The sequence below is a fragment of the Equus asinus genome, chromosome 22, assembly GCF_041296235.1.
Source record: "Equus asinus isolate D_3611 breed Donkey chromosome 22, EquAss-T2T_v2, whole genome shotgun sequence".
NCBI lineage: Eukaryota > Metazoa > Chordata > Mammalia > Perissodactyla > Equidae > Equus > Equus asinus.
The window spans coordinates 18,320,798-18,340,964 of record NC_091811.1 but is presented as its reverse complement, the minus strand read 5'-3'; the positions used below and the strand labels follow the sequence as shown (position 1 = coordinate 18,340,964).

The 20,167-nt window shown below is 46.9% G+C and overlaps 1 protein-coding gene across 11 annotated transcripts; it reads left to right on the top strand.

The window, feature by feature from the left end:
* The first annotated feature begins 31 nt into the window (after positions 1–31).
* ZNF384 (zinc finger protein 384) lies at positions 32–18,762 on the top strand. 11 transcript variants are annotated; one of them, XM_044756238.2, is made up of 13 exons: positions 124–223; positions 424–479; positions 1,349–1,408; positions 7,366–7,436; positions 7,734–7,971; positions 8,207–8,254; positions 8,457–8,790; positions 9,647–9,739; positions 13,418–13,642; positions 14,346–14,528; positions 16,054–16,132; positions 17,399–17,557; positions 18,145–18,762. In XM_044756238.2, exons 4-13 carry the CDS (start codon positions 7,371–7,373, stop codon positions 18,541–18,543), a joined length of 1,824 nt encoding a protein of 607 aa, XP_044612173.2. In that variant the 5' UTR covers positions 124–223; positions 424–479; positions 1,349–1,408; positions 7,366–7,370; the 3' UTR covers positions 18,544–18,762. The 11 variants fall into 11 exon arrangements, with proteins under 11 accessions (XP_044612169.2, XP_044612174.2, XP_044612166.2 ...); XM_044756231.2 differs by lacking the exon at positions 424–479 and having other exon boundaries at positions 40–223; XM_044756232.2 differs by lacking the exons at positions 424–479; positions 8,207–8,254 and having other exon boundaries at positions 40–223.
* Positions 18,763–20,167: the final 1,405 nt, after the last annotated feature.

The window sequence follows — 20,167 nt, the reverse complement described above, 5'->3', positions numbered from 1 at the left end:
AGCGCCGGATATGCGCTCCCGTCCCCGGAAGTGACTCGACCTTTGCATTCCCCCCCTTTCCCCATCGCCGCCCCCTCTACAACGCTAGTTCCCTCCCTCCCCCCCGTTTCGTTTCCGCTCCCGCCTTCTCCTCGCCGCGGCTCTCCTCCGAGCCTGTGGGGGGAGGGAGGGGGCGTGGAGGAATTGGGGTTCCCGGGAGCACGAGCGGCAGTACCACTTCCGGGTGAGTGTTAGGGGCGGGAGGGAGGGGGGCCACCCACTGCCTCGCGCCCCCGCCCTGCGGGTGTCTCGCGCGCGTTCCGTGCGTGTGAGTGTGCGGGTCTGTCTCGCGCCTAAAGTGCGTGCCCGCGCGCTCCGCCGCGTTCCCCCCTCCCCGCGCCCCGTCCTGGCCCTCCCGCCCCACTCGGCTCCCTCCTCTCCCAGCAAACGCCGCCCCTCCCGCGCTCCGGCTCTGGCGCCGCCGCAGCCGTCGCCGCCGGGTGAGTCTCGCGCCGCTGCAGCCGGCGCGCGCCAAGCTCTCTGCTCCTCCCCCCTCCCCTTTTCCTTGGGGGGCGGGAAGGGGGGGTCCACGATGGGACTGTATGTGTGTCCGTCCCGGAACCGGAAGTGGTTGTGGAGGAGCGGGCGATGGGGAGGAATGGGGGGGCTTAGGGGGCGGGTGTCTGTCTGGTGGGTGGCGGAGTTCAGCTCCCTGGAGGGGAAGGAGGGACGTCCCAAAGAAGGGTCTTTGAGGAAGGGGTGGGGGGCGACATCAGGAGAAGGCTCCTAGGGGCTGTCTCAGGGGAGAGGTGGTTTTCGGGGGACAGCTGGGGTCTCCAGTAGATAGACCACTGTGCAGGCTGAGGGAGGTACTTCTTGGCACAAGGCCTTGGGTAGGCAGGGGCGAAGTCCTCGCAGAAGTGGGGGGGAGGCCAGAGGAAGTGGCTGGGCCTGAACTGGCACCGTGCCTGACACAAGGGCTTGTGCATCCCAGTCCTCAGCTTTGCCTTCTGAGCCACTCCTCAGGGGGCAGGGACCCTTCTCTTCTTCCAACTCTTCCGTTCTCTGAACCCTGCTTACCTGTGTCCCAGGGGAAAGAAGAAGGACCAGTGTCTGAGCCCAGGAGTGGAACCCAAACACTGGTGTAGAGTTCATCTTAGTTTCTGGGAATTGGATTTATTTCCCTTGTGTCTACATAGGGGTGGCACTGCACTCCTCTTGTTACATCCTTGCATCTTTGGATTGCTGGTGGAGGGTCCACCTGCCTTCCTGACTGGCTGCTGACAGTCAGAGAATTCCTGAAGTTCTCCACAGTTCTCTGGTGGCTGCACCCTGACTGGCCCCTGTAACCCAGACAATTTGTTTACAGAAAGTTCAGGAGCCCTGGAAAGGAGAAAGAATAAGACGACAGGAGGAAGAGAGAGAGAGGGTAAGACAATTTTGGGTTAATGGCTCTTCTGGTTTGGGGGGAGAAGGGGTCATAATCAAATGGGCTTTTTTTGGACAATGTGACACAGTTCTTCAAGTGATAGCGATTGCAATACTGGTGTTTGCTGTGGGAGAGAAATCAGCCTTTTCTTATTATCTCTTAAGGGTGCCTAGGAACTTTTTGGGTAAAAAGTTGGCACTCTATCCCATGAAATCACTAAGTAGTGTTACATTGTGTCCAGCTGAGAAATTTTGTCTGCGTGGGGGAACAAATGGGCCCTAGTTGCCAGTATAGTCCTTGTGGCATAGCTTATGGGATTGCTTTTCTGTATTTGGAACAAGCAGAGTTGAATTTAGAGTGGGGTTCATATCCTTAACACTGCAGCAGAGTGTTTGGAGTGGATTTGTTGAGTGATTAGAATCTGTGACACAGGGTTATTTGAATTTGATGTGGCAGGGTGAAGTTTTCAGGAAAAAACTGGTTTATGGGTAGTTTGGAGTAAAGTAAATAAAATCATAGGGGGTGGACTCCCAAAGTAGGTCTGGAAGAATTCAAACTATGAGGCTTGATGGTGATGGGGTTTTAGGTAGCCTGAAAATGACAGTGTATCCACCCAAAAGAGTGAGTTCAGAACTCATAATTCTATAGGTGTCTTCTAAGAACCAGTTCCAGGCTGGTTTATAAAATGTGTTCCCCATAGGTTTCTGAGCCAAGTTGATGATTAAATATTAGGTGCATATCCTGTTTTCTCCAGACATTTTTTTTCTGCCTTGCGTTGCCCCAGATCTATCACTTATAGTGGAATGGGCAGAGCAAGAGGAACCACTCTGCTGTTCTTCCCTTAGGGTACAGGGCACAGTGCTCCAGCAATGCCCAGCATAGAAGGTGCTGGCCCAGATTGCCACTGCCTGGTCGAATTGGTCCTGTTGGTGTTTTTGGGCATGGTGTATTGGTCTTTCCTCGTAGAATTGGCATCAACCTGTTCTAAGTTATTTTGTACTTGGAAGAGTTTGCAGATAGTGGTTAGACCCCAAATCCTATTGGGATGACCCTTCTTGAATGTCCTTAGGACCGGAGAAAAAGATTGTTTTCTTACTGAGAAAAAAATGGTTCTCTGTGTTTCTTCGCTTTGAGTCCTTCGCTACCTATTGCAGCCTTTCTGCAGTTGTGCATTTTGGAACAGTTTTTCTCAACAGTGTGTCTGAGATCCGTGGGTCAAGTTCTTTCTGTAGTTGAATTTGAGTTGATTGTTCTGTGCATCTCTATTTCTTGTTAGTGCTTCTAGTTGGTGATTAGTAAGCTGGAGGCTATGGATCTGCTATTTTGGGTAGTTCCTTTGTAATTACGTGGTCTTTATATAATTTTGACTAATTGTCACTAGTAGTCCTCATCACGTGGAAGTATTTCTCCAGCTCTCTTCCTTTCAGGACCACTTTTGAGCATGTTATTCTTTTCTTTTTTGTGCTGCCTCCAGCCTATCACCATTTACCTTAGGAATTTGTTTTAAAGGGTTTGTCCTCTTCCATCCTCTGCCCAAATAGAAACTTAGTAGAGTAGTAAATTGTTCAGTCATCCACTGACGGAGGACCTGGAATTAGATTCCAGAAATCTTGATTCCTAGGTCCATTCTCTAGCTACTAAACTGGGTTGGTGTGAGTATTTCATGATTTTCCTAAAGGTTAGTTGCGTTAAGGGAATTTTATTTTCTTGAGGAAAGAAAATCATGCATTATTTGAGAACAACAATTAAAAAGTTGCAGTAAGTACTGGGAAAGAGGTAGCGGTCTTCACCAAAGTCCCATGCTGGAGGCGCAGTGACATCTTTGTCCCTGGATGACTGGTAGCACTGTGGAAGGATGGACAGGTGGATGAAGCTCTGGTGCAAGAGTTCAAGTCCGACTGTGTGTTTCGTGGATGTTACTTAATATTGTCTTTTTTCTTCACCTCCTCAGTGCTTCCAAGATCTCTTTTGAGATTGGAAAGGGAATATATAGTTCCTTGAACCCTTTGAAAGAAAAGCATTGTCCAACGTAATTATGGTAAACCTGACTTCTTTTTAACAGAACATGGAGGCATGGGGCAGTGGTAAAACTGAAATTAGAACCCAGGTTTTCAATCTGTCAACATTCTTTCCACCTGTTTTTCTTTCTTTCCTGCTCTTTGAGGCTGTGATAGAAGCCTTCCACTTCCTTCCCAGTCTAGGGGAAACCAGTTTTGTTTCATTTTAATGTATTGGCATAATTATCAAAACTGGCGCTCTGTGTTGAGATGAGGTTTCCCCATAATATCATTGGGCTTCTTTGGGTTTTAAAAATGTTGATATTGGGGCCGGCCCCGTGGCCTAGTGGTTAAGTTCTCACTCTCCACTTTGGCGGCCCAGGGTTTCGTTGGTTCGGATCCTGGGCATGGATGTGGCGTCGCTTATCAGGCCACGCTGAGGCGGCGTCCCACATGCCACAACTAGAAGGACCCACAACTAAAATATAGAACTGTGTACTGGGAGGGTTTGGGGAGAAAAAGAAAAAGAAAAAAAAAATGTTGATATGTACCTGCTTGGATGTTGGGATGGTTTGGTGCGAGTTCCTCCATGAAAGATAGAGAGTTAGGAGGATAAGTGGCAAAACGGACAGTGAAGAGGGATTTGAGTGACTGGGCACCAGGGGCATCTGTCACACAACTCCAGGGAGTGCCATTTACGTTGTATTCTGGAAAGAACCTTCCTTCTTGGCTCTCTGTTTGATCTCATTTCAGGGATACAGAGATTTAAGTCAGTCTTATTAGGACAGTGGTGTAGCATTTCTTGGGTGTCATTTTGCAGGCAAATATTTCTTCTAGTTGGGCGAGCAGTACTCTCTATGTACCCCCCTTTTGGGGCTGACATATTTATTGGAAGCCCACAAGACACATTTTTCATTTTGTCCTAGGATTAGCTGTGGTTCTGGTCTTCAGCTTTGTTCTCTTAAGAACCAAAGCAGAGTGATAGGGGCCCGGCCCCGAGGTGGAGTGGTTAAGTTCACGTGCTCTGCTTCGGTGGCCCAGGGTTTTGTCGGTTCGGATCCTGGGCGCTGACGTGGCACCACTCATCAGGCCATGCTGAGGTGGCATCCCACGTGCCACAACTAGAAGGACCCACAACTGAAAATGCACAACTATGTACCAGGGGGCTTTGGGGAGAAAAAGGAAAAATAAAATCTTTAAATTAAAAAACAAAAAGCAGAGTGATAAACTGGGTATGCGGGGAAGTGCAGGGGCCTTTTATTCTGTTTACCCCCCTGGACAGTCTGGCCTTGTTACTCAGACTCCATCATTCTAAAATAGTTTATCTTAGTGGCCAAGTGCGGTTTCACAGGATGTGGACAGAGAATATTATCTTTAACTGCATTTTGCTATTATCACAAACTTCATTTTTGAAAACATTTATTGAGAACTACCTGAAAAATGTATAGTCCATCCATTCCTGGAAATATTCTCAATGTTAATTCATGAGTCAAGCCGCAACATTAGAGAGTGTGCTTCAGTTGTAGGTTTTTAGTCTCTTGTAGACCCCCCTTTTCCTAACTTGCCCTTTGGTGCCTACTCTGCTGTTTATTGTTGGACTCTGTGCCTCCAATTTCCTCATTTGAAAAATGAGGATTACAATACCTACTTCATAGAATTGTTGTGAGGATTAAATGATGTTATAATCGTAGAGTGCTTAGAACAGTCCCTTGAAGACAATTTAAGCACTTAATAGATATTAATGGTGATGGTATGGGGATATTGTCTACTACATCACTTTGCATGCCCCGTTTATAAGAGCCTACAGGTGATAGAAGCTGCTTCACCTGAGCCACTTGTAGGACAATATGAATGGATGTAATCTTTTTTGGGAGGGAGGGCCTTGTTTGCAAGAATCCTGTCTGAGAATGTTGTTATTTTCAGGCTCTCAGTTCCTCCCTCTTAAATTTTCACATCTGTAGTACATTTACTTCTTTGACTCTTTAGGGAGAAATGATCATTAGACCCTCCTTTCTTTTACCTCATTCTCTACTTCATTTCCACTGTACATCACCACTCTTCTCTGTTTTATTTCTCTCAACTAGAAGGTCGATGGAGGTTATAGATTAAGGTTTGAGCTCCTAACATTGTTTGCAAAATCAGTATGTATGGAGTGTGCTGTCATTCAATTTATTAAATATGGAATTGCTTACTGGGTGATGAGTCCTACGTTAGAGAGCGTTGGGAGGTACAAGATCCCTGCCTCCCAGAAAGCTTGGCAAGATTGGATCCCCTTAAACTGTGATCTGATTGTTTCTTGATTTCTCCTGCCTGAGGAGAACCTGAGGCCCCTTTGTGAAGCTAATGCTGGAAGGAGAAAGCTTAGCGCCTGTTTCCGACACTGTCTGGTTTTACTCTATATTATAACTTGGGAAACAGGATTTGCTTGTGGTTGATCCTCAGTCATTTAATATTGAGCCTCGTATGTGTGAAGCTGTTGTAGTCACAGATTCGGTGCATTCCACTCCTCTCCTTTGCTACTTTCTAGGAAAAAGTAGGCTGAAATTCAGTTATGCTTCCCTCTATAGGATTTATGAAAATTGAGGGTGCTGTTTAGTAGAGTGAGAAATGTGATGAGATGTCTGGAGAAGGATAAGGAACAGGGTGACATTTAGAGGGATATCCTTTCTGCTTCAGCTCCTTTGTTGAAGAGCTTTCCTAGTTTCTATAGTCACTACTGGAAACCCAGTTTCTGTGCCCAGTCTGCCCTCCAGCTGTTAGTATGTCTGGTGTCTGCCTCAGCATATCCTCAGCAGGACTGGGACCATGGCTCTAAGTCACAGGTCCTTCTTCCCCACCAGAGTCTTGGTTGCTTTTCGGCTCAGAGTAGCAGCATGATGATAATGTTCGTTCCCTGCTGTTCCTCACTTCCTTCCCCATTCCCTCAGTCTCATACTCCCTCTTCAACTGCCTTCTGCTGGGCTGGATTTTTCCTGGTCTGTGATTTTGGGAAGCTACTCTTGACCAACATACTGCCAATTAAGCCTTGCTGGGAGAAGTAATCAGAGTGAAAATGAGTGGTGGGATGCCTGGATTTGGTACCCATCTGTGACTTGCAGTGTGATTCTGAGGGATTGCTTTTCTTGCGTATTCCTCACTCCCAAAGTTTTAAGCTTTGTTATTATGCACGTACAGAGAAGAACTTGAACTCTTAGAACCATAGTGTTTGAGGACTATAAAGCAGGAATCTAGTAATGTGTATGTGTTCTGGCCTACTGTTGTCCCTACTCTGAATCTCTTTAGGTGGAAATCTGGGCTGCTGCTGTTACTGCTGGTGCTAGAACCTTTTTTTAAACTGGGAACTCCTAGATTCTCGCTGCCCAGCCCAGTGTATGTGGTACCCAGTGCAGCACCATGGATGGGTTGTGGTCTCCAGGTATTATCTGGTACTCAGAAAATACCTCGATTCTGATCTTTGCCGATTTCATTCTTTAATTCCCTTGGGTATTTTGTATTCTGGCCTAGAACCTTTTCAAGCTGCATAGAACTATAGATGTGTCAATTGGAATTCTCGAAATTTTTTATTTCAAGGAAGATGGATTTGAGGGATGAAGGAAAAGAAGAACAATGATAGGTACCCTGGCTGTTTTCAGACCAATCAGTGGTTTGATTTGTGGGACCTTGGGCACATCCCTTCCCCTCTGTTTCTTTAGGGTATGGGAAACATTCTATCGGTAAATGAGATGTATGTAAGTTCTTTCATCTGCATCTTAACTAGGATAGCCTCTGTTGGATGGAGATTTAGTGCTGAGTGGCTCTGACCAAACAGACTAATATTTTAGATTCTAGGGTCTTGACTGCTAATTTCCAGCCATGTGGTCAGGTGCCAGAAAAGAGACCAGGAATGCCTCAATTCCCCTTCTCCATTGCTGAGTTTCTTAAGATTTATTCCTGAGTGTAATGTGGTCTATCTTTCTTCAGGTAGAATGGAAGAATCTCACTTCAATTCTAACCCATACTTCTGGCCTTCTATCCCCACAGTCTCAGGACAGGTAGGTGGTGTTTGTTTTTTTGCTCCTTTCCTATTATGTCCTTTTTTCAACTCTGAGTAGTAAGTTCTATTACTTTGGAGACTGAAGCAAGATAAATCACATGCTGTTTCACTGGGTCATCCATCACGGAGAATTATGTAGTGTTTCTGTCTTGGCTTCTCTCTGGAAGCACAAAGATGTTAACTACTCGTTCCTTGATCTCCACGGAGGAGGACAGACAATGCAGAGTACTTAGGGAGCAGACAAAATCAGACTCTCCCTGAAAAGCCGCTCGCCTCCCCCTTCCTTTTCTTTCAGATTGAGAACACGATGTTCATCAACAAGATGAAGGATCAGCTGTTGCCAGAGAAAGGCTGTGGGCTGGCTCCACCCCACTACCCCACCTTGCTAACAGTGCCTGCCTCGGTGTCCCTGCCCTCAGGCATCAGTATGGACACAGAGTCCAAGTCAGACCAGCTGACCCCACATAGCCAGGCGTCTGTTACCCAGAATATCACGGTGGTCCCTGTGCCGTCTACAGGACTGATGACTGCTGGTGAGCAATTCTGCTCTTCTCCAATCTGAGGTGTTGATCTTCCATGATCAGTACCCCAGGATGGCGGGCTCCAAGGACATGGGGAGTGGGATATGTGTTTGATTACTCAATCAAATTTCTATTAAGTGCCTACTGTGTGCCTAGCAATGCGCTAGGCATTGTGGGGGATACAAAGAAGTAGAAGATGCGGTCCCTGCCTTTGAGGAGGTGACATTCTTTCCTTCTCTGAATCAAGGAGTCTCCTGTTCTCAGAGGTGGAGAAGAGAAGGGAGTCAATCAAGGGGTAAATCTCACTGTTACTGGGGGTGGGGTGGGGACAGGGGTTAGGAGACCATTATTTTTCTATAGGGTTTGGGGTTTCCTCTATACTCTGGGCTGGGGGGTGGTGGTGTGGGGTTAATTAGACAATGATTTGGGGGAAATTAAACAGGATTAGGATCAGGACTGGACAACATGACACCATCTCCTTTTTCTCCCAACCCTAGGTCCCGGTTTGGTAATCACGTCCCCCTCAGGCTCCCTTGTGACCACAGCCTCATCAGCTCAGACCTTTCCCATTTCGGCTCCCATGATTGTCTCAGCTCTTCCCCCTGGCTCACAAGCCCTGCAGGTGGTCCCTGACCTCTCCAAGAAGGTAGCATCCACCCTAACAGAGGAAGGAGGTGGAGGTGGTGGTGGAGGTGGCAGTGTGGCTCCTAAGCCCCCCCGGGGCCGAAAGAAGAAACGGATGCTAGAATCAGGGCTGCCTGAGATGAATGACCCTTATGTCCTCTCCCCTGAGGATGATGATGACCATCAGAAAGACGGCAAGACCTACAGGTAAGAATCAGAGCCAGGGACAGGATCGGGTGAGGATCACTGCCTCAGCTTCCCTCCCTCCTCTTTGTCCAGCCCTGAGCCAGGCTCTGCCCTGACAGCTTTCCACCTCAGATCCACTTGCATGTCAGGCGTTCTGGCATGGACTAGGAGGGTAGAGCTGGCGCTTCTCTGGTGCCCCTTCTCCCAGGATGCAAACCCATTTCACCCCTTCCTTTTTGGGGTCATCGGCATTGACTGATTTTTGAGTGACATAATAGAGTTTCTTTCTTATAATAAGGCTTTAGGCTGGGTTTGAGACTCTGTCTCCAGGTCCTTTTTGCCTTCTACAATTTCCATTCCTATTTTTCCAAGAAACCTTTCTCGTAAGGCCCTAACCTTAACCCGTGTGCCATCCATCCACCAGTTCTTGGGCCATATTTGAGCACTGCACCTGCCTGACCCTGCATGGTTGGGATGACGGGAGGGATCTATATGAAAAAGTTGGAGGACCAGGATACCTCCCTTCCCCCCCTTGGAATATATGCTTATAGAAGGACTGTGCACTTTCTAGTTCATGGGAAGTCATTTTGATTCTCCACTTCCTTTAAGTTGTCCATTGCCAAAAAGCATTATATTTGCATGTGGTACTATACAAAAATAATTACATAATTAAACTCCTTGCCCTTTGAAAGTTGGAAATGTCCTAATCCCCTTGAGAACTATCAAGGGCTCTAGTGGGTTTGGGGAGTTTAATCCCAGTGTACAGAGTGGGGTAGCTACTGTCACAGCTTTCATGCAGATAGGGGCAGATGTGCATGGCTGGGAGACTGGGTCTGTCCTTAGTGTACCGAGATGGGCAATGTTGTTCCCATTTTAGGAGCGAAGGGAACTGCGGCACAGGAAATGGACAGAGCCTTGGGCTCATGGATTCAGTTCCCGGCTCCACCACGAACTTGCTGTGTGACCCTGGGCAAGTCCTTTTCCCCTCTCTGGGCCTCAGTTTCCTCATCTGTAAAATGGGGAGAATTCTGTTTATGCCTCCCATTTCTTGGGAGTATATATCAGATAAGGTTTGAAATGTTGGGAACTTCAAAAGAAAGCGATAAGAAATAGTCGTCATTTAGCACTTATTTTTGTGTTGTACACTTATACTGTGGAGAGTAGCCACGACTACAGAGCGTTTAAATCCCTCTTTGTAAGTGAAAATGAGGGGAGTGTTGCTATGCAGAAAGTATTGAGCACTGCAGAATTCCAGCTCATAATCTGAAAGTTCATTACAGCTTTATTATTACAGGTGTACCCCACTTTATACAATAAAAGTCTTCCTGGAAAATGTTTACATCATATCATATTATAAAGGTACCTGACAAGTTTGATTCATTTAAAGGCATTCTTTTATATATCATTTCATAAAATGAAAATCCCTTTTAAGTTTATTTGGGGGACATCTGGATTTTTATGTATTTGCTTAAAGCAAGGTTATTGTGACATGGAGATACACCCATACAAAATTTGTTGCTGTAGGAGTGGTGGGAGAGTTCTCTGGCACCCTGTGGAGCCCTTCACATTGATCAGGGTCCTCTGATTCTGCCAAGGCTTTTTTGTTTGTTTGGTTTTTGGACCCACATTAAAGCTATCTCTGGACTTCCCAAACTGTGTATATGGAAAGAAATGTGAAAATACAGTTGGAAAGAAGCACTGATAGGATTTTCCACACCCTCAGTGTTTTTGGAATTCTTGACAGGCCCCAAGCCCAGGTGACTAAAGAGAACTCTGAAATGCAAGGGCAGCTACTTATATTGTAGGTGAACAGAATTTCTTTAGAAACTCAGAACTCCAAAGTTCAAAGGAATCTTTTTCATCACAGAGAATCCCTATTTCGATGCACATGTGGGTCAACCACATCCATTCCTGTGGTCAGTGGCATTTGACTGAGTCTTGGGGGAATTGGGTTCTGTTAGTCTAGGCAAGTCAGCATATTTCTAGCTCTTTGTTCCCATCTGTAAAATGGGAAGATAATCATGGCCCTCATCTATCTTGTGGAAATGTTTTGAGGGAAAAATCAGAGTATTTGAAATTGTGTTTGAACATCTTAGAAAAAAGTGGGATGATAATTTAAAGTGGTTGTTGTAACTAAGGCCATTGCATTGTGTGCCTCCATGGGGGCACCATTCTTGTGTCGGATATGAATGATGCGGCAGGAGTTACTCAGTGATGTAGGGGCTGGCTTTCTCTCCCCTGCTAATTGCGTACTGCTAAATCACATTTCTTTCTGACCACCCAATACCTTGCATTAAAGGACTTGTACTCTTTTATTTGGCTTCCTAGGATTTCAGAGTTGGAAATGCTTTAATGGTCACCTAAGCCAGTCCCTTCTCTGTAGTTTTGGTTTTCTGAACATTCCTGGTAACTGTTGATCCAGGCTCTCCTGAATACCTCTGGTGTGAGGAATCTTAAATTAGATTAGAATCACCTTTTTGTGGTGAATAACTGTTTGCCCTTTGGCAAATTACTTAACCTTTCTGAGCCTTTGTGTTCCTTTATGTAAAACAGGGATAATACTTGCACGGTTGTTGTGAGGAGTGGAAACAATGTGTTTAAAGTGCCTAACTGGGTGCCTGGCAGTATCAGGCACAACAACAAGCGGCAACTATTCTCATTATTGTCATCATTGTTATTACACCTAGGACTTTTGAGACTGCTCATTTTGTTGCCAGTCCATCATAGATGAATTTAAGTTTTGCAGATTCTTCTCTAGTTGAAAACTTTGATGAAGAGGGTTATTTTTCTTTTATAATTAATTGCATATTAAGGATACAGTTGTGTGTTCAACACTCACACACAAACTAATGCAATTTTGTTTGAGTTAAAAAGAATGTGGTGTTCTACCTGTCTGAGAAATTTTAGCAACCAAAGGAAATTCTTTTGTAATTTTAGTACAGTTCCCCTCCAAGTAACAATGTGTCCAGTTTCTAACCTCAGTCTTAGTGAAATATATAGCAGCATGAGCTCAGCCATCAGCACTTGTGCTGTTAACATTAATGCAGTTTTATTATTAGAGAAATTTGGCTTACCTTTGACTGTCCTGGGTGTTTTCTGGCCCTTCTAGGGGCAGATAGTTATCTCTCCATTTTACAGACCAGAAAATTGAGGTCTAGACTGATGAGCAAGCCTATAACTGAACGCTGAGTCGGGCCCAGGTGTCCAGACTTCCATTGGCTGTCTTCCATTGGCTGTGTCCTTTGGACCATGCTAACTATAAACAGACCCTCCCTACCTCCCATACAATGGTTGGGCATCCCAGACAATGGCCAGGGATTGGTAAACTGGTAATCAGATTTTCTTCAGAGTTGTCAAGTGACTAGAGAAGTAGAAATTGGCTTTAATGATTAGAATTTTAGTAGAAGCATTAATATAGGGATCATACTTCCAACCAACAGTGACATCTTTTTCTCTGAGGAGCTCAGAGTTCTTTTTAGTCTTGATCTCAGTTATTCTCTAACAGTTCTCCTGGGATCAGAAAAAAAGCAGAAATCATCCCCCGGCACCATCTCAAGCCCCTCCTATGGAGATAAGTTGGGGAGGACCCAGAGAAGAGGGACTTTCCCCAGTCGCCTGGCTTCCAGGCTGTTGCCCTTTCTACTAGCCCACATCGTGCACTGATGAGTTGTTTAGGAATGATAGGATTCCAGGTCATATACAGATAGCTTTTTTACCCCCTAAATAGTTGTGGCTCATCTTGTGCAGAGGCCTCATTATTTGATATTCTTGGGCAGTGTCAGAGCAGGAAGAAAGCTTACCAACTCAGGTGATGAGTGAAAGTATATTCAGATGCTGTTGATGTCAACCCAAAGTGCTGACGTTGGCTCCATGTGCTAGGAAAGAGGGAAGATTGAGCATGGAATGCTCAAGTGTTTTGTAAAACTTTCTCCTAAATATTTGAGGGATACAACCCACTTCCAACAGTGACCTTCGCTCATTGCAGAAGTCGCTCTCACTTGATTGCCAAGGGGCTGGAAGTTGGCAGTGGTTGGTGGAACATCAGATACAGGGTAGAGGCCAAACGTATATGGTTTGGAAAAGCCCTTCCAAATACGTCTGATACTTCCCCACCCCCATCCCTAGGAATCACTGGCAAAAGGGAAGTAGGAGAAAGTCTGAGAGAAGACAGTTATCTGAGGAGGCAGGAGAGACGTCCTTCTGGGAATCTAGTCAATGTGTCCTCATTGTCATCTCGGGAGCTTGAGGAATACCTGAGCGATGTACCTTATACGTGGGAAATTGGGGAAAAGAGTTCTTTAAAAGTTTGAAATCGAGTTATAGACAGAAGTTAACTGATACTCCTGGCCCAGTGAAATCTACATCAGCCCAGAGACCCTAATAATATTTTCCTGTCTTATCTGTTGAATTATTTTTGTGCACACTTAGGGAGTCCAGTCATTCAGCAGACATTTATTGAATAGATTGTGCTTGGCTGTGCTAGAAGCTTAGGTCATAAAGAAAAATAAGAGAGAGATCCTCCTCTCAAGGGCCTGTAGTTGAAATAGGAGAGAGATCAGATAGGTTGGCTTCTTTGGAAGTGGAGGGGAGGGTTCAGCAATGCCCTCTTGGTGGGAAGGCTTCTAATCGCTGCCCTCACTTGGCCCAGGTGCCGGATGTGCTCACTGACATTCTACTCAAAGTCCGAGATGCAGATCCACTCCAAGTCACACACCGAGACCAAGCCCCACAAGTGCCCACATTGTTCCAAGACCTTCGCCAACAGCTCCTACCTGGCCCAGCACATCCGTATCCACTCAGGGGCTAAGCCCTACAGTTGTAACTTCTGTGAGAAATCCTTCCGCCAGCTCTCTCACCTCCAGCAGCACACCCGGTAAGGCTGCTCTTGGTTTTACCCCACCACCTGGCTGTGAACCCCTCACCCTGAGGCCACGGTGCCTGCGCCTGCTCTTCTCTCCATGTGTTTTCTTTGTTCCCTTTCGACTTTGCCCTTTGGGAGCCTCAGTGCTCTCCCATTACTGTCTGTGAAAAATAAAGCATATATCCTAGCAGTTCGTGGCGGGGGGCCTGGAAAATTGTGGTCTCCAATCCCAAAGTCTGGAACAATTTTTGTGGTTTCTCTGTGTGTCTGTGTTTGGAAATCTTCTGCAGAGCAGGCCCTGCTTTTACTATATGCTTCAGTTCAGAGCCAAGGTGTGCATTCAACTTCAGGTCCATGGGGAACAGGCGGTATTGGTCTTTGTTCAAATTACTATTTGGAAGCAGGGTATCTGTGGTGAGTGTGTAACCTTAGAGTAAAGCGGAGGGTTGACAAGACTGAAATTTCTGAGGTTACCAAGAGCCAGGGGTTACAGCTCTTCATCATCTCACTGCCATTCTAGCCACCGACTTAAGATCAGCAACAACCTAGATCTGGGTGTCCTCTTCATTAGCCTATCCAGGCCGGAATGCGTTTGGGAGGAGGGAGGAGGGGGTGCTCTCATCCGTCAAGCAACATCATTTCACCCAGCAGAGAGCTGAGCCCATGGTGTCGAACTGCTTCCTCCTCCCCCCTTCCCTCCTCTCCTCCCCGGCAGGATCCACTCCAAGATGCACACGGAGACCATCAAGCCCCACAAGTGCCCGCACTGCTCCAAGACCTTCGCCAACACCTCCTACCTGGCCCAGCACCTCCGAATCCACTCGGGGGCCAAGCCCTACAACTGTTCCTACTGCCAGAAGGCCTTCCGCCAGCTCTCCCACCTCCAGCAGCACACACGGTAAGGGAGAGTGGCGGGCTACTGCCCCCGCCCCGCTGGCATGCCCTCCCCACCCCCGCCCCGGACACACACAACAACCCGCATGCGGGGGGCGGGGGAGAGGCCTGGCTGGAGGAGAACACAACTGGCGACTGGCGACTGGCGTCTGGGAGAAAGAACAAGCAACAACACTGGAGACAAGTGGATGCTCAGCCTTTCTGGGGCGGAAGCTGCGTCACGGAGACGCAAGGACTGTAATGTTCCCTGATCTGGGGAGGAGGAGACTTTTACCTCAAGCAGAGACAACTTTTCTTGATTTCTCTCCCTGAAAACACCGATGCACTCATCTTGCAAGATTTTCTCCTTTATGCCAAAGCTGGGGCATTTGATTGAAGAAGACCATACCTCTAGCCCTTAGGGCACCAATTATGAACAGGAAATATAATCAGACTTTAGCTGGGTACCAGCCTGGTGACACCTACAGCAACAAGCAAGGCTCTAAGGGACGCCAAGAGTAGAGAACAAACAGAACATCCTAAATACTCACAAAGAACAGGCAAACAAAATGAAAAGGCTCGTACTGCATATGGATGCCCACTGTTTGTCCCGTGAGTCTAGAGTGACCAAGAAGTGAACCTGCCAACTACAAGAGCTGATGCTCTCCTTCAGTGGTATCTCAAGTTGAACTGGAGTCCAGACTCTTAACTGGCCATAGGCCTTCTCACCCAGCTGCTTCCGAATGTGATTTTCCTAAAGTGGTCAGACATCTTGCTTTGCAAAGAGGAGGAGTTGGGCTTTCTTCATAAGGAGACATGGCCTGCGATGTTTTCAAGATTTTAGACCAGAGGTCCACAAAAGCACCTGATCATGAAGATGGTTCTGAAGTGTCTGAAGAGGAGCAGGTGTCTGTCCACGCACCCTCAAGTCCTTGGCTCATCTCACTGGAGGGCCCTGTAGTGTTTGGGAAAGAGGTCAAATTGGTACTAAACTTGGCATTTCCTGCTGTTAGGGGACTGGACTGGGAAAAGCCCCAAGGAGTTTCCACGAGTATTGATATCACTGCTACTTTCCACAATTAGATAACTTTCTGCTTTTCTTTGACACCAGAACTTTCTCTGGGAGTGGTGCTCAAGGCTGAGGGCATGGTTTCTGACTGTATGGTGGGGGCCAAGGAAGAAGTGTGATGTGTTTCTTTTTCCTTACCATTGTGTTTATCTTATGTTTCTGAACATTCATCAGGGACAGTTACTGTAGGAGCTGACTTGTATGCCATATTGTGGACTGCCTGTCCCTTGGCTGCTGAGCCATCAGTCTCTCCTCCCCCGCAGAGAGGAGCCCAGCTTGAGCTGAGTGATGCAGGCAGTGAGCAGAAAGCAGGCACCACGGCCTGATCCGTGTCAGAGAGGAGCTGAGGCTGTGCCTCCTGGAGACCTTCTCGTACTCCCATAGGAGAGCAGGAGTGGCCTTGAGGAGGTTTGTTGTGGAGCCAATCCCCAAGTGGCCTCACTGACATCTTTTCCCTTTCTTCTTTTCTCATCCCATGCAGAATCCACACTGGTGATAGACCATACAAATGTGCACACCCGGGCTGTGAGAAAGCCTTCACACAGCTCTCCAATCTGCAGGTAAATGTTCCACCCTCCACATGAGGCCTTGAGTCTAAGACTTGGGGTCGATGTGCCATTTGACTAGTAGAGTGATTCTCAAACTTTCTCAGGACCCCTGTACACTCTTCATAATTATTAGGAAACCCAAAGAGCTTTTGTTGATGTGGGTAATACCTATCTACGTAGATGTTGTGAAACTGAAAAACTTGGAAAAATATGTAGTAATTTGTTTAAAAATAGTAAATCCATTGCATGTTAACATAAATAACATATTTACAAACACCCCCCCCCCAATTTTGCTGCTAAGAATGGCATTGTTTTACATGTTTGCACGTTTCTTTAACGTGTGGCTTACCAGAAGATGGCCACGCCCTCCCGTCTGCTGCATTCAGTCTGCTGCAGTAGTGCACGTTGTGTTATTGCTGTACAGTAGTGAGAGGGAGAGGGAAAAGGCAAACACTGTCTTTTTTTTATTTTTGGGGAAGATTAGCCGTGAGCTAACTCCTGCCAATCCTCCTCTTTTTGCTGAGGAAGGCTGGCCCTGAGCTAACATCCATGCCCATCTTCCTCCACTTTATACATAGGATGCCTGCCACAGCATGGCTTGTCAAACAGTGCCATGTCCGCACCCGGGATCCGAACCAGTGAACCCCAGGTCACCAAAGCAGAACATGCGCACTTAACCACTGCGCCACCGGCCTGGCCCCAAACACTGTCTTATTATTATTTTGAAAATAGTTTTGACCTTGTGGGCCCCCTGAAAAGGTCTTGGTATTCCCTAGCAAGCCCTGCACCTCACTTTGAAAACTACTATTGGGACCAGGCATAGCTGTTACTCTAACTTTCAGGATCCCGGTGTGTTCTGCATGTGTGTTCTTCCCTTAGCCTGCAGCTCCTGAAGTTTCATTTGAAGCAATTTCTTTTTTTTTTTTAATTTTATTTTTTTCCTTTTTCTCCCCAAAGCCCCCGGTACATAGTTGTATATTCTTCATTGTGGGTCCTAGTTGTGGCATGTGGGACGCTGCCTCAGTGTGGCTTGATGAGCAGTGCTATGTCTGCGCCCAGGATTCAAACCAACGAAACACTGGGCCGCCTGTAGCGGAGCGCGCGAACCTAACCACTCGGCCACGGGGCCAGCCCCTTAATTTGAAGCAATTTCTACTGCCTACAGATGGAAAGAGAACCTGGGAGGTCTGACACCCAGCTCAGGGCTCTCCATTAAGGTCAAGGAGGCAGGAGGGAAGAGTCCAATGTACTCATCCTGATTTTCCCCAATTTTCTCAGTCCCACCGACGGCAGCACAACAAAGATAAACCCTTCAAGTGCCACAATTGTCATCGGGCGTACACAGACGCAACCTCACTAGAGGTACACCTATCTACGCATACGGTGAAGCATGCCAAGGTGTACACCTGCACTATCTGTAGTCGGGCATATACGTCGGTGAGTGCTCAGTGCCTTCTCTTTCCTTCCGTGTAGGCCTGTAAGACTATAGTCCACTTTACCCCATCTTTCTTGGTAAAGATCTGTTGCAGTGAATATGTTACCTCCCTAGCTCCAACTTACCCAGTCAGTAAAGAGAACAGAAATTAAATAGACCTGTAGCTGAGGAATAAAAGGGATGCCTGATCCCTTAAGCATATAGGGATTGCCAAGCAATGTTTCTTCATTTTATTTAAACATAAGGCAAAATAAAGCAACTTGAAATTGTGGGAGGAGAAAGATTTCAGTTAGATGTTTTCCATTAGATTCCAGAGAAAGGTTGTAAAGTTGTTCCATTCAGAGATCTTTGAGAAAATGACAGCTTTCTCTGTGCCAGTTGAAAGCCCATGGTGACTAAAGGTTCCCCTTCCTTTCTACCCAATAGTGAGCACTGAAAGTGGCTCCTGGGGACAACGCGCCCTGGCTCCAGAATATCTTTGTAATAAGTCTTGCACTATATAAAGCAAAGTAAGAGCCCAGGATGCTAGTTACAAGTGACCTCTTTCCTTCTCTTTCATCCCTCAACTCCTTTTTACCATCTCCCTCAGGAAACGTACCTTATGAAACATATGCGCAAACACAACCCTCCTGATCTCCAGCAACAAGTGCAGGCAGCAGCAGCGGCGGCAGCAGTGGCCCAGGCCCAGGCCCAGGCCCAGGCCCAGGCTCAAGCTCAAGCCCAAGCCCAAGCCCAGGCTCAAGCGCAAGCCCAGGCCCAGGCCCAGGCCTCCCAGGCATCGCAGCAGCAGCAGCAGCAGCCACAGCCACCACACTTCCAGTCTCCTGGGGCAGCCCCCCAGGGTGGGGGTGGTGGGGACAGCAACCCCAACCCTCCACCCCAGTGTTCCTTTGACCTGACCCCGTATAAGACGGCGGAGCATCATAAGGACATCTGCCTCACTGTCACCACCAGCACCATCCAGGTGGAGCACCTGGCCAGCTCATAGAGACCTGTGCTGCCACCCACTGGGAAGAGGGGGAAGAAGTTCTGGTCCCTTCTTTCTCCAGCTCCTCTTGGTGGGAAAAGTCCTCTTCTTCCTTGACAGGCCTTGGCTCCATTTCCTTGGGCCTCAGGCATGGCCTTCCTTCACAGGATACCATCTTTATTCTCAACTCCTCTTCAAAAGGAACATCAGCCTCCTGATTGGCAAAGGAATACTGAGCTGGTAGTGTGATCCAGCAGCCTCCCCTCCCAAGCATAGCTTTCAAAATTGGGGGTTGGTGCTCAAGGGAGGGATTTGCTATGACCTCATAGAAACTTTTCCAGTGTGGGCACTTACTCTCTCCTTACCCTCATAATCCTCAAGGTTTGGGCTGATAGAAGACTAGAGGCTGGCCCTCCCAAATATCAGAGAGAAGGGAGCCCTAAATGCAACCAGCCTCCTGTTCTGTTCTTGCCTGCGAAAGAACAGGTTTCTTGTGTGCCCCGATCCCTAGGAGCCGTTTTCTTCCCCTCATGGTCTCATTTCACTTCCTACCTAATGCTGGAAGAAGGAGATCTGGGTGGGGGTCAGACCCCCTTTATTTGTAAAGGGGCAAGGGCTGAGATGTGGTCCCCAAGGGGCCAGAGATCCCCAAAATGGTCAAGGGTGGCTTAGAAGTGTGGGTTATGGTTTTCCTTGGAGCCTCTCCCCTTCTCTGCCAACCAAGGCCCTGTACTCTCAGTCTCCCATCCCCAAACCTAAGGAGCTGTGGGAGCTTTGTGTTCGTTATGAAACCCAAAAACCAGGGGTGTTGCAGAGAAGGGAGAGTTCAGGGCAAACACAAGGACTGGACTTAGCTCCCTAGGTGCCACGGTCAGTTGCCGGGCACAAATTTATATATATATATAAATATATATAAATATATATATATATACCCACTCATCATGGCCATCTTTGTTGTAACCATTTCTGTGTTTATAAATGCATTATCTCTGAGAATTTTCATATTTGACGTTTTGTTTATTTTTGTCCTTTTTGTTTTTCTCCACCCTGTCTCCTGGCCAATGGCATTTTTATTTTCTTTTGTCTTTTTTTTTTTAATCATGACAGATTTCAGAGAAAAGAGAAAATGGAAAAAAAATCAGGAAACCAGTTGTTATAAAGCAATTTAAAATGAAGAAAAAAAGAAAAAACTTATGTACAAACCAAGGGGTGTTTTTAGAGCCTTGTATAGAAATAAATTCGTGTAAAAGGATCAGAGGCAGTGGAGCTACTGATGTGAGTGAGCATGGGAAACAGCTATTGGGGAGGTGTTCGAGGCCAGTTCTAAGGGTTTACACTAGAGTGTGTGTTATGTGAGGACGAATGCTGTGTGATGAGACTCTGTGTGTATACCTAGCCATAAACCCTCTGTATTTGTAAAGGGGCAAGGGCTGAGATGTAGTCCCCAAGGAGCCAGAGATCCCCAAAATGGTCGAGTGGCTTAAAAGTGTGTGTTATTTGATATTTCAGATTTGATATTTCTGAAGTGAAATCTGGATTTATGAGGGTTTCTACACACAAATCCCGTCATGGGGACTGCAATGCCTAAATATGAGAGAGCAAGGTTTCAGTCATGTGTTAGGAAAACCACCAAGCTCCCTATCAA